This window comes from Perca fluviatilis, chromosome 6 (genome assembly GCF_010015445.1).
Source record: "Perca fluviatilis chromosome 6, GENO_Pfluv_1.0, whole genome shotgun sequence".
In the NCBI taxonomy this organism is placed as follows: Eukaryota; Metazoa; Chordata; class Actinopteri; order Perciformes; family Percidae; genus Perca; species Perca fluviatilis.
In genome coordinates, this window is record NC_053117.1 from 9596260 (window position 1) to 9610687 (window position 14428).

The following is a 14428-nucleotide window of genomic DNA, read 5'->3' on the forward strand; positions in this document are numbered from 1 at the left end:
GATAACTTATATATGTATTAAGATAAGGAGTAGGAAAATAGCCTTTGTCTCAGTATATGCACCGGCTACATATGATGAAAGCTTTTTCCCACGCCTAACTTACTAAATAAATTACTTAATCTCAATGAATACTCACTAATTAATGGGGGAGACATGAATGCGGTACTAGACTTAAATCAGGATAGATCAGGGGTCAGCCACACGAAAGCCCAAAAACACATATCAGACATGTTTAATGCAGTTGTGGAATCCCACGATCTTACAGATATATGGAGAATGCACAATCCTACTAGCAAGGATTACACCTTTTTTTTCACACGTCACCTCACCCACTCCCGCATTGATTCATTTTTGTGCTCCAGTGTACTTAAGGCAATGTTCCACACAATAGCAATGGAAGCAGCAATCCTGTTTGACCACAATGCACTGATAACCACATTCCATTTTGATATGTTGGGAGAAAAATCTAGAAGGTGGCAATTTAATAATTCCCTTATTAATTCCCTCCAAAACACAGCTTTTAATACAGAATTTGGAGCCAAACTAGCGGAGTTCATATCAATTAATACTGGCTCAGTTTTGGACCCGGTGTACATCTGGCAAGCCACTAAAGGATTTAATAGAGATTTCACATCTTCCTTTGCAGCAAATTTGAAGAAAAAGAGAGAGGCAAGGATTGAGGAGTTGGAAGAACGTTAGAGCAGTCCCCCAAAGACTTGTTTTTCTAAATCTAGTACACATACTCTTTTAGTCACAAGTCGAGCAGAGCTAAATGACTTGCTAAAAAGGAGAGCTGAATTCATAATGCACAGAGTGAGGCAAAATTATTATTTTAAAGGCTGTAAACCAAGCAAATTGCTAGCTCTGAAATTAAAACAAAGCGAGTCCAGAGCTACTATCAACAGCATCCGCACGCACCGAGGTATCTCAATGAATCCTAGGAGATTACTGCCACTTTCCAATCCTTTTATTCAAAGCTGTATGAATCCTCCTGCAATCCAGATCCGACGCAGTGCCAAACGTTCCTGAAAGAGCTAAACCTGCCTCTTCTTGAGGAGGCAGAACAACTGGGTCAACCTATAACGTTAGAGGAACTTAAATCAGCGCTTAAAACGGCTAAAAAAGGGAAAACACTGGGGTTGGATGGAATTCCATCGGAGCTCTTACTACAGTTCTTTGACACACTAGGACCTATCATTTTACAAATGAGGTGTATTTTCATCCTATTTTATCTGATCATTCTATATAACATGTATTTGAGCTTTATCTGAACATTTAGGACTGGTATCTAAGATTCAACAGGAGACCTCGTATGAACTTTACTCTACTTTCAGAAGACACCTCTCTGGAAACATCTGGCATGCGTCATCAGTGGGGCCCCAAGACAGAGCCAGTTGGCTTGTAGCCATTGATCAAAGTATTGTTTCCTCCCCCATCTATGTTACATACAGTATAGAATATATGTTCAAACAAAGAAAGCCAGAGTGACCACTGGAGAATTGGGAAAACAGGTCCTCTCCGAGCTCTGCAGGGCTTGTAAATTGATGCTGATTTCTTGGATGTGAATAAACCTTTATAATCAAGAAACAGTGTCGGGGGATTCCTTGCCACATAGCATTACAGCATCGCTACCGATTACACTACACAAACTTTAATCTCGGCCTTTGAGAGGGGCACCTTTCATCGACGAACCAACACTGCACTAATTTCGATCATACACAAAAAGGGCAAAGATCCTACGGAGTGTTCAAATTACAGGCCCATCAGCCTCATTGGGACTGATATTAAGCTTTATTCCAAAGTCTGGGCACTACGCCTAGAACGCTTTATCGAGAAGCTAGTCCACCCCGACCAATCAGGGTTTATACCAAAGCCTCAAGCTGCAGACAATATACGCAGATTACTCCATATAATAGAAGAAGCCAGAAATTTCCCAACAACGGCAGCAGTTTTATCAATGGACAAGGAAAAGGCTTTTGACCGCCTAGAATGGAACTACCTGTGGCAAGTAATAGAGAGGCTTGGTTTGGGAGCCAAATTCATTGATATGGTACATACTTTGTATGCAAATCCCACGGCCATACTCTCAACCAATGGCCTGCACTCACAGCCATTCCCCATCGCGCGGGGCTCGAGACAGGGATGCCCGCTGTCTCCCATGCTATTTGCAATCTCTCTTGAACCGTTAGCCCAGGCCATAAGGCAAAATAAAATATGTAATGTCCAGATTAAATCCAATATCAACTCAATATCATTATTTGCAGATGATATTTTACTGTACATATCTGACCTTGAGGACTCTGTTCCAAAAATCCTTAAGATCTTTAACAAATTTGGCTCAATCTCCGGCTACAAAATCATTTGGAATAGATCTAATCTGCTCCTGTTGAACAACAAACAGGTGAGATCAGCTATTAGTGATACAATACCAACCCAAAGCAAAATTACATATTTGGGCATCACCATCCACGCATGGAGTTGTCCAGGACAACCATCAAACTATACTAAGTAGTGTTCAAAGAGATCTGACTAATTGGTCTGCGCTGCCGGAATCGCTACGGTCCAGGATTGCTGTGGTTAAAATGAACATAGTTCCTCGTGTGAACTTCTTAAGTACAATGATCCCCTTAACCCCACCAATACATTTCTGGAAGAATCTCAATGCCGTAATCTGGCAGTATATTTTGAATAGTAAACAACCTAGGCTAAAATACTCTACCTTGCAACGTACCACGAACACGGGAGGCCTGGCCTTCCCCAACCTTAAAGTGTACCATAGAGCCTTTCAGCTTTTTTTCCTGCGAGAGGATTGGTGTCCAGGATTTATACTAAATTGATGCAAGTATCCGTAGGAGAACTCCCAATACTAAAGAAATGGGAGCGAGAGCTGAGCCCGGAGGGGAATGTATTTAATTGGGAAACAGTTTGGGACAACATTTCCCACTGTTCCAAGAACCCAAATCACCAGCAGATCCACTTCAACATATGTCATAGGACATATTGGACTCCTCAGAAGAGATATGTCTCCAAAGGCATTCCTACTCCCTATTGCACGTTCTGTCAACCTGAACAAACTGGAACTTTCCTACACATCTGGGAGTACCTGATCACGTCTGGGAGTGTGATCAGGTGCATGAGTTTTGGAATAAAACAACATCAATTATATCTGATGTGATAGGATGTCGAATTCCTACTGACCCGATTGTTTTGTTACTTAATGACGACTCTAAATTACACTAGACAGAAGAAAATTTGGCTAGCCGGCTCAACCGCAACCAAGAAAATGATAGCTCAGTGCTGGCATCCCCCCCCCCCCACTCACATTGTATAAAACAGTGGTTGGCGTACTTCCTGGACATAGTTATGCTTGAGCTCTCTACAGCAAGGATTAACAAAGCCAAGTCATCGAATATCAGTCCTAATGACCTCAACACCACATGAACTAGAGGAGAGCGACTAGGCAAGGTGTGATTTCTGTTTTTGTTTATTTTTTTATTTTTTCTTTTCCTCAAGACCGCAGAGGGAGGGGGGTTGTTCTTGTTCAGATGTGTTTGTATGTTCTGTTATTGTTTAAAATGAAAAATGTAATAAAAAAATTATCTTAAAAGAAAAGAAGAAACAGAAAAAACACACCCTTTGGCAGTGATGACAAACGTTTCTTGTAGCCATCTATAAGCTTCTTGCACGTCTCAGCTGGTATTTTCTCCCACTCTTTCTTTGCAATTTCTTCAAGCTCTTAGACTTTTGCAGGGTTCTTTTCCCCCAATAGCAGATTTCAGCTCACCCCAAAGATTTTCAATCGCATTGAGATCAAGACTCATTGCTGGCCATACAAAACAGTAAATTTTTTCCTTTTCAACCATTCCTGTGTGCTTTTGGATGCATGCTTTGGGTCTTTGTCTTGCTGGAGGACCCATGATCTTTGACTCAAACCAAGTTTTCTTACACCGGGTAGGACATTTCGCTCTAAAATCTCTTGTTAATTCTCTGATTTCATGATTCCTGTGATACGGTCAAGGCCTCCAGTACCAGATGCAGCAAAGCAGCCCCACAGCATTATGGATCCTCCACCATGCTTAACTGTTGGTAGGGTGTTCTTTTCCTTGTAGGCTTCATTGCGCCGGTTGTAAACATACTGTTGGTGTGCATTGCCAAAAAGCTCTATTTTTGTTTCATCTGTCCACAGAACATTTTCCCAGAAGGATTGCGGTTTGTCCAGGTACTCTTTGGCAAATATGTCGTTCCTTTTCATGTCTTTTCCTCACCAATGCTGTCTTCCTTGGCCTTTGCCCATGAAGCCCGGTTTGGTTTAGTGTGCAGCATATTGTACTTGTTGAAACCATGACTGTTCCAGGTTGGCCTTCAGGTCTTTGGATGTTTGATGTGGTGTTTTTTCCACCATTTGCACCAACCTTCGAAGACTTCTCTCATCAATTTTTCTCTTCCCCCCCACGTCCAGGGAGGTTCTTGACAGTTCCATGCTTGGCAAACTTCTTAATAATATTACGCACAGTTGAAACAGGGATACCAAGGTCTTTGGACATGGCCTTTGGAAGTCTTGTGTCTGCTAATAATAGCCCTTCGGATGTCCTCAGACAGCTCCTTTGTCTTCACCATTGTGACAAAGGAACAGGGAATAACAGGTGGCTTTTTAAAACACGGAGGTCATCATTCATTGGCTAAGTCTTGTCACATGGGCACAAACAATTTATCACAGGTGATTCTCATTCAGGGCTGTCCTAAACGATTATTTTTTAAACGATTAATCTAGCGATTATTTTTTCGATTAGTCAACTAATCTAACGATTAATTTTTCGATTATTTTTCCCATTGCTCAATTATTAACAATTTACACAAAACAAATTTCAATAAAGTTATTTATTAAAAGTGTTTAACACCGCAATGTTCAAGTAAAATAAATTTTTGGTGCAACCTGAAGCCAGATGTAGGCGATCAATCCAACCACAAAATACAGTCACTTTCAGGAGGAATACAAAAATAAAAACTTAAAGTAAACGTTAAAAGTTTTGCAAGTGCAAAAAGAGTAGCCTGTATTTGCTTTTTTTAACAATTCAATTCAATTTTATTTATAGTATCAAATCATAACAAGAGTTATCTCAAGACACTTTACAGATAGAGTAGGTCTAGACCACACTCTATAAATTCCAAACCCCCAACAATTACAGTAATTGCCTCAAGAGCAAGCATTAGCAGTGGCAAGGAAAAACTCCCTTTTAGGAAGAAACCTCGGCAGACCCAGACTCTTGGTAGGCGGTGTCTGACGGGGCCGGTTGGGGGTGTGATGGCGATAATAGTCACATTAAAGATAATGGAACAGTGACTTTGAAGGTCATCATGGAAGTTCATGTCATAGCAGGGCACATCGTGTCATACTGAGTAGTGCAGTCTCCTATACCGGATCCTGACTACTCTGTGCGTATGAACATCACAGCAGGGCGTTGCGGGATATGACGTGGCGCTGCAGAGCATGGGTGGATGCGGCGGACGCAGCCGGGAATTTGCAGAGAAACATAAAGACTAGGTTAGTAACAAGCATTTCTGGGACAGGATGCATACAAAAGGAAACAAGTGAAAACAGAGATGAGAGCGCAGCTCAGTGTGTCATAGGAAGGAAGGAACTTCCCCGGCAGTCTAGAATTATAATAGCATAACTAAGAGAGGCAGGTTAAAGAGAGGTGCCTGGTCGGGCTAGAACTCTCCCCAACTGGATCGGGCTGTACTGGCCTGCCTCCCTCTACTCTCGCTATATTATTGATTATATGATAAATAAAACTGATGACTACGAAGAGGAGCAGATGGGCCGGTTAGGCGGACGCTGCAACTCCTCACTTCTTAACTATAAGCTTTATCAAAGAGGAGGGTTTTCAGTTTACTCTTAAATGTGGTGACGGTGTCTGCCCCTCGAACCCAAATTGGGAGCTGGTTCCACAGGAGCGGAGCCTGATAGCTGAAGGCTCTGGCCCCCAGTCTACTTTTAGAGACTCTAGGAACCACAAGTAGCTCTGCATTCTGGGAGCGTAGTGTTTACTAGGACAATAAGGTACTAAGAGCTCTTCTAGGTATGATGGTGCTTGACCATTTAGAGCTTTGTAGGTCAGGAGGAGGATTTTAAATTCGATCCTAGATTTCACAGGAAGCCAATGCAGAGAAGCTCATACAGGAGAAATATGATCTCTTCTCTTAGTTCTCGTCAGAACACGGGCTGCAGCATTCTGGATCAGCTGGAGAGTCTTAAGGGACTTATTTGAGCAACCTGATAGTAAGGAATTGCAGTAGTCTAGTCTAGAAGTAACAAATCCATGGACTAGTTTTTCAGCATAATTTTGAGACAGGATATTCCTAATTTTGGCAATGTTACGAAGATGGAAAAAGGCTGTTCTTGAGGTTTGTTTTAAGTGGGCATTGAAGGATATATCCTGATCAAAATCATCGAGGGTAGGTTTTTTCAGAATAGGTTTTATCACAGCTATTTTAAATGACTGCGGTACATGACTTGTTAATAAAGACATATTGATTGTATTTAATATTGTGGTGTTGACCACAGGTAGTGCTTCTTTAAATAGCCTCGTTGGAATAGGGTCTAAGAGACAGGTAGTTGGCTTGGCTGAAGAGACCTTTAACATTAATTGTTGAAGGTCCATAGGATAAAAGCAGCTTAAGTATGTATCAAGTCTTATCGTTCTCTCCAGTCCTCCTGCGCCCAATGGTGAGCTGTTAGAAGTTGAGGGCGAAAGGTGATGAATTTTATCTCTAATTGTTATAATTTTATCATCAAAGAAGGTCATGAAGTCATCACTACTCAGAGCTACAGGAATAGATGGCTCAGTAGAGCTGTGACTCTCTGTCAGCCTGGCTACAGTGCTGAAAAGAAACCTTGGGTTGTTCTTATTTTCTTCTATTAGTGTTGAGTAATAGTCTGATCTGGCAATTCTGAGGGCCTTCCTATAGGTTTTCAGACTATCTTGCCAATCCACACGAGATTCTTCCAGTTTAGTGGAACGCCATTTACTTTCAAGTTTTCGTGAGATTTGTTTTAATTTGCGAGTTTGGGATTTATACCAATTACCAACTAATTTCCTTTGCTTCATCGTCTTCTTTTTGAGAGGAGCTACCGAGTCTAAAGTTGTCCGTAGGCAGGCCGTAGCAGCGTCTACAAAGTTATCAGTTTGGGAGGGACTAAAGTTAACATAAAGGTCCTCTGTTATATTAAGGCACGACATTGATTGAGTTAAGTGCTGTTGGAATATCTTCCTTAAATTTAGTTATAGCACTGTCAGATAGGCATCTAGTGTAGAAACTTTTATTTAATTTCTTATGGTCTGGTAATAGGAATTCGAAAGTCATTAAAAAATGATCTGATAATAAAGGATTCTGCGCAAATACTATTAAATCTTCAATTTTGAGTCCATATTCTAGCACAAGGTCGAGGGTGTGGTTAAAACGGTGCGTGGCCTCATGCACATTCTGGCTGAAACCAATTGAATCTAGTAGTGAATTGAAAGCAGTACTAAGGCTATTGCTGTCTCGTCCACATGGATATTAAAATCACCTAGAATAAGTACTTTGTCTGATTGAAGGACTATGCTTGATAAGAACTCAGAGAATTCAGATAAAAATTCAGAATACGGACCTGGTGGGCGGTAAACAACAACAAATATAATTGGCTGTACTGTTTTCAACGTTGGATGTTGAAGATTAAGAACAAGGCTTTCAAACGAGTTATAATTTAGTTTAGGTTTAGGATTAATTAACAGGCTTGAGTCGAATATGGCTGCAACTCCCCCTCCTCGGCCTGAGCCTCTAGGAATTTGAGTATTATTATGACTGGGAGGAGTGGCTTCATTTAGACTAACATATTCATCGTGGCTCAGCCATGTTTCGGTGAGAAAAAATAAATGAATTTGGTTATCTGATATCAATTCGTTTACCAATATTGCTTTAGAAGACAGAGATCTAATGTTTAATAGTCCACATTTGATTTTCCTATTCTGTTCTGTCAGTGCAGTGGTTGTTTTAATTCCAATTAGGTTGTTGAGTATAGCACCTCTTTTGTTTATGTTAATCGATCTCAGTCGGGGAACAGACACCGTGGTTATGGGATTATGAACGGGTGGTTGTTCCAAAGGAGCAAGCACAGAGGAGCACAGTCAATCATAGTTCTGAGTGTGCAAGGCGTGGTGCAAATTCTCACGGAGCACCTGGTTTCCGCGTGTATTGGGATGGGTCCCATCCCTGCTGTACAGGGAGCCACGTTTCCACAACAGATTAAAATTGTCAATAAAACCTAGCTTGTGAATGCTGCATGTAAGCTGGAGCCAGGTGTTAAGGGAAAGTAGCCTGCTAAAGAGGCGGGATCCGCGACCTAGAGATGGGAGTGGGCCCGAGATAAAAACCGACTTCCCAGTGCTTTTTAAAGCCTCAATGAGTGTGGTAAACTCTTTCTTTGTGCGTTCGGATTCCTGATAGGACATGTCGTTGTGTCCACAGTGGACCACGATGCGTTTAATAGAGGTCGGGAATGAGGGTGTCAGATCCACAACTTTGGCTCCAGGAAAGCAGTGTGTGACAGCATTATGAAACGTTAAATCTCTGGTGATGGAGTCACCGATAATTACTGTGGTTGGGGGGAAGAGCGGACGAGGAGTGGGGGGGGGATGGCCGGTGACGGGAGCGAAACAGTCAATGTCGGGTACAGATGGATAAGGAAAATAAGAGGACGACTGCTTACCGTTCGGTTGGGGAGATTGTTTTTGAGGAACGTTGTCGTGTGGCCGGTCCAGGCAGTGTACGCCACCGGATCATCTGGCTACCGCTTCCCTCAGAAGCTGTAGCCACGGGGTAGCGGTCCTCTTCTGTGACGGTGGCTGGTCAGTCGGCTTTGAAGCGGGGCTAGCCCGGCAAACCACATCGGCCACTACTAGGTCAGATTCCGACAGGGCGATGAAACGGTTGGAGAGGCTAAGGGCAGGAAGCGATGGAGCCCTACTCGGGGCTCTCTTTTGGCCGTGAACCACCTCAGTCCAGGATGACTTAATGACCGGTGTGATGACCGGTGTCGAGCAAGAAGACAGGTGTTGGCTGGCGGTTGGGTCCCATAGCGCTGTATTCTGAAAGGCCGCCGTGAGCGATGAGATCCGGAGCGACTGGTTATGAGTCACGTCCAAGCAGGCGCTTAACAAAGCATCTTTGGTCTTTAAGTCCTTGGAGAGTCGGCGAACATCTTCCTTGAGGTCAGCAATTTCTTTATTTGCGTTTTTTAAAAATGAGGAAATTTTGTGTGGGAGTGGTGACTCGCCAAGTGTAGAGGCAGCCATGGGGCTAGCGTTGGTTTAGCCGGTTGATCTAGTCTTAATAATTTAGCGTGAAGCTAAATGCTTACTACATGGTTTTTTTAAAAACGCTATATTAATGTAAAAGAAACTAGGCTATAGAGCCGATGGGTAGGAGAGTGAAGGCAGCTTCCGCCTCCCTGTTTCCCGCCGGCTGCTGTCGCTTGTGGATGACGTCGACGTTTGTTGTGATACCTTACCTTGATCCAGATCCAGATGAAATGTTAGTTCACTTGTTCACTAAATCTTCACAACTTCTCACCATGACTAGTGACCCACTTGGAAATTCCACATGAATGCGCTGAAAACCCAGCAGTCATATTCCCAGTCAAAACCCGGTAGCAGTAGGTAAAATAATGAATACGCTCTTGTTTAACATCCAAGCTCTTCTCCCTTTAATTTAACTTTAATTATTTGTATCTAAAGGCTGGTTAAGCACTGTAGGGAGGAGAAGTTGGACAGTTTTTTTTGTCTTGTTCCAGTGATTGGCACATCTGGGTGATGGCGTCGGATATGCGTTAGCATGTTTGATGTATTTCCACTCACATACCCAACAACTGCTGAACAACGCCGACACACAGTCCTTGTCTTATCCACCACTCTCTCACCTGTAGCCTACTTCTGGAACTGACCCGAAGACCGATGTTTTCGAGGCGGGGTCGGCACCAGGCGGGAGGGCAAGGCTCCAGGCTGCAGCCATACAGTCTTGAAATTTTCCCAAACTTGCGATCTTAAAGAGGCGGGGAACTCTTGTGGGTCGCTACCACTCGCCATACTCGTCCATTCGTGCTGCTATCTCGCTCACTGGACCGTCGACCTAACAAAAAACTGCATGTAGGCGGAGGAGCTCGGCTAGTTTCAGAGCTAAGGCGGGGCTACAGTTTAGGTGCCCCTAGAACCCTCGTATCCAACAGTAGTTCCGCATTACATTAGTTCCACATTACATTAATTAATTTGCACATATAATACATATAAATAAACATAAATAATTTGCATAATTTATTTTATTTAGTGATGCGTCGATGCAAATAAATTTTTTTTCAGGAGATATTCCACATTATGTACTTAAACTTCATGGGTGCCAATAATGGTGAGCAGGACTGTAAGGGGTCAAAGGGTGCCGTGCGCATGTGTGTTTGTTTACAGTGAAAGAAAATGTAGCCTGTGTTGGAGTATTACACCGTGTCTGAGAAAGATCAGCGACATAATCTGGCATCAGCAAGACTTTGTTGACTATCTTTCTCTGTTGTGGAGGATGTGGGCTTTAGAAGCCTACACATTGCCCATTTGTCAGCATTTTGCTGACGACTGTCCCCCAAAAATCTACAACATCCTGGCCACACACATATTCAAGAGCTATGAATGAATATGAATTGCGTAGAAGTTTTTATAAACGTGTTTTCTGTGAAAAAAGCAGACCGTCAAAGAATCGGAATCGAGAGTTGCTAAAAAAACGGAATCGATAAACAGAATCAGAATTAAAAGTGGAAATCATCATAATGTAAAATTGCTTCCATGAGCTGGTATAGCTTTGATAAAGTTCATGACGAATGTGGAGGTACAAATTAAGGGTGTGAATTTTTTTGAGGAGGTGAAACGGAGGCTGGCCTCTGGAGGACTTACTTTATTTCTTTGTTCCAACTTCCAAGTGGCCTATAGCCTAGTTAGTCATGAATAAAAGATGTAAAAAAAATTATAAATGACTCATTCTTGACAAAAGGCAAAAGAGCTGTGTGCGTGCGCACATTTGAATAATGTCGGGCTGTAAATGCTGGGAGGAGGCCTCGGGGAAGACCCAGGACTAGGTGGGGGGATTATATCTCCAACCTGGCCTGGGAACGCCTCGGGATCCCCCAGTCGGAGCTGGTTAATTTTGCTCGGGAAAGGGAAGTTTGGGGTCCCCTGCTGGAGCTGCTCCCCCCGCGACCCGACACCGGATAAGCGGACGAAGATGGATGGATGGATGGGTGGAGTTTAAATGGGTTTGGGCTTTTAAAAAGCTGTCAATCAAAATGTACTTGTCGGGCTCAGGCCGAATTCTGTCGGGCTCGGGCCTTGTTGGGCCTAACTTTTAAGGCCCGATTACAGCTCTAGAGTGAACCTCTATATATGGGCGCACGCTCTTACAGGTGAGCTCCCAGGCGCCCAAGGTGTGAATTTAATAGTGCACTTCTCACGCCAAAACGTATTAAGCAATCATATCAAAGAAATTACTCAAAACACAAGTACACAAAAGAAGCTCAGTTATTGGAATAACTACAGTAAATGTGTTCCTCCAGTGGTCATGCTGCTGTATAGGTATAGCACCTCTGTGTGTATGTGACATTTCAGAGCACTTGTGCAACTGTACAGTAATATGTACACTGGACAATAATATTTCAGATATTGACAATGGTATTTGTTAGAATACAAGCTCAGAGTCAACAGTAGCAGAGATGTGTGGAGAACACATTCTCAGTCTGAACTGAAAGCTACTTAATTATTTAAAATCAGGTTCTACTTCACTTCACACGTACATAACAACACCGCCAAACATTGTCAACACATATGGCGTCTTGTATCTCATTCCTTTGTTATTTTTCTTCTCAATAATAAATCCCCTTTGGATACATGTACTGTAGCTCCTTTATCATTTATAACCACAATGCATTTTGAACAGGGGCTATACCTTTGGTTGTGATGGCAGGCTGCTCCCCCAGCAGCAGTTTTAGCCTCTTGGCGTGGATTTTACCCTGGTAGTGTGACTGTGCCACCACTGCTGAGGTGAAGGACATGTTACACAGCGTGCAGCACTTATTCTTGTCCACGTCGCCCTTGTCGCTGCCCTAAAAAAACACAGTAACATCTTATCAATGATACAACACGGAATCCAATATGTAATTTATTTATCGTTGGGAGCTTTTAAAACATGATCAAATCAATCAAATGTATTATGTAGAAAGCATGGTATACTGTTCTAGCGAGGCAGCTGGACATTGAACACATCACTAATCTCTACCACTTCTGATTCAGATGAGGGGAGGGATGCAACACTCCATCGCCTAGAGTCTTTAGATCCTAGTGGGATGCAAATGGAGTCGACTCTGTGTTTTAAGGGATGATAGTGGGCCCAATACAGCTGATGGTGGACCACTCTCTGAGCCTCCATCTGTGCAAGCTGCAACAAAACCCATTACTCTCAGAAAATGTGGAGGAAACAGAGCAAGCCGCCACGCACTGAGAGACGGATGCTACAGTTTTTTGCTGAGAAGTAAGAGGGAGGAGAGGAAAACAGAGCCTCGCCAGGCAGGCTGGGTCAAGAAAGGGCTGATATTCAGAGTGAAGGAAGAGGAGAGGAAAGTGAACTCCATGACCTCATTTAGATGTCTGTACCTCCAACTGGTGTACTCTACCAGATATAGTAAATTAACAGCAGGCCTGAGCGTGGAGAAATGTGTGTGCATGTCTCTTCAGGTGAACTGTCTCAGCTTGAGACAAACGAGAGAGAGAGAGAGAGAATGAGCCCATTCACCTCCATGATATACATACTTTACAGACTTTTTATATGTTTCTGCTAATGTAGCTTTTTGTAGGCCACTAACTAATGTCTCTGGATTCAAGATCCCTTTTTATCTTTTATTTTATTTAAGGTATACTAAGTAGCATTATCGTTGGTGTCTGTAAACACAGCATTCATAGTTGTGGAGAGAGAGAGAGAGAGAGAGAGAGAGAGAGAGAGAGACAAAAGCAATGGTTGAGAAAGCTAGTGAGGTAATAAAGAGAGCGAGCCGTGCTGGTAAGAACAAAGCCGTGAATCAGAGAAATAAAAAGTTATTTTCTGATTGCTTTCGGTTACGTACTAAAACCAGTGACTGGAAAAACAAACACAAATAAACACGCCCACAGTCACACCTCTGCACAACCCTGCGGGAAGGTGCCGCATTGCCGGGTTTTGTGTGAATGCAGAGCTTCATCTTGTTGCTGCATGTGTGTCCATGTCAGTCAAACAGACACACAGCAGCACCAACACAAAGCGATGTGAACGGGCTGCAAACCCCACTGGGAACACACCGCCCCACGTAAGTGTCGCGTAGCTTAAATAAGTGCCTGATCATGTGCCTGGCCTTTCACACTGGACGCGTATTTTACGCGCCGGTCACAAACCTTCTCTCCTCTCTCTCTCTCTCTCTCTCTCTCTATGATATAAAAAGACAGGATGAGTGGGGAAAACTGTGGTAATTGTAGCCTATATGTGGCTGTGTTTGTGTGTGTGTGTGTGTGTGTGTCACTGTCCGTCCGTCGTCTCTCTGTTCGCGTGCCTGACCGCGTGTCTCACCGTAAACCCTTTTATTTTTTGAAATGTGTTTATTTTGGTAAAATATCCGGCTGCACTGTGGTCTTCCTGTATGTGATGTCCTGCCTGGCTTGACATTGGTCGCGTATCGCGTAAAAAAATAGAGGAGATGCCGAAACCATCGCTGCAGCGCGTGGGCCTACGCCGGACAGATTGGATAACATGGGCGCAGAAATAAAAATAGCTGCGCTACGCTGCTATACGCTTACGCCTGCAGTGTGTTCCCGGTGTTATTGTGTGTAACCCACGGCGTAGTTAATCACGTTGTCAAATTGGATATTACCAGTGTTAGGCAAGCTACTTGGAAAGTGTAGTTTGCTAAGCTACCAGGTACTCTACGATAATTGAAGCTTCACTATAGGGATGGGCATGATTACTCGATTGATAATTTATTATTAAGAATTTCGTCGATCACGTTAATGTGTTATCGATTAAACTAATGCTGGTTGCGTTGCGTAGTGTGAGTCTTGAAGCAATTAAATTAATTTCACAGTGTGTCAGCAATTAAACATTTGACCACCCGGGGGCAATATTTGACTCCATAATCAGTTACCTGGCTGCGAGTTTCCCTTTTGATTTCAAAAGTAATCATGAAGAGGACACGGCTAAATGTGGTGTGGGACCATTTTGATAAAAAAAAAAAGAAAAAAAAAAAAGAAGAAGACTTAGTTCACTGCAAACACTGAGATGCCGTGTATAAGTACAACACGGCCACGACTCACATGATGTAGTCTACCACTAAACA

At 43.0% G+C, this 14428-nt stretch overlaps 1 protein-coding gene across 3 annotated transcripts in view; it reads right to left on the reverse strand.

Annotated features, from left to right (window-relative positions):
* zmat4a (zinc finger, matrin-type 4a) overlaps positions 1-14428 on the reverse strand; it is a 277546-nt gene that overhangs the window by 103252 nt on the left and 159866 nt on the right. For all 3 annotated transcript variants that reach the window (XM_039804092.1, XM_039804091.1, XM_039804095.1), the window contains exon 4: positions 12019-12175. In XM_039804092.1, the coding sequence (XP_039660026.1) occupies positions 12019-12175 (157 nt within the window). The remainder of the gene's footprint in view (positions 1-12018; positions 12176-14428) is intronic.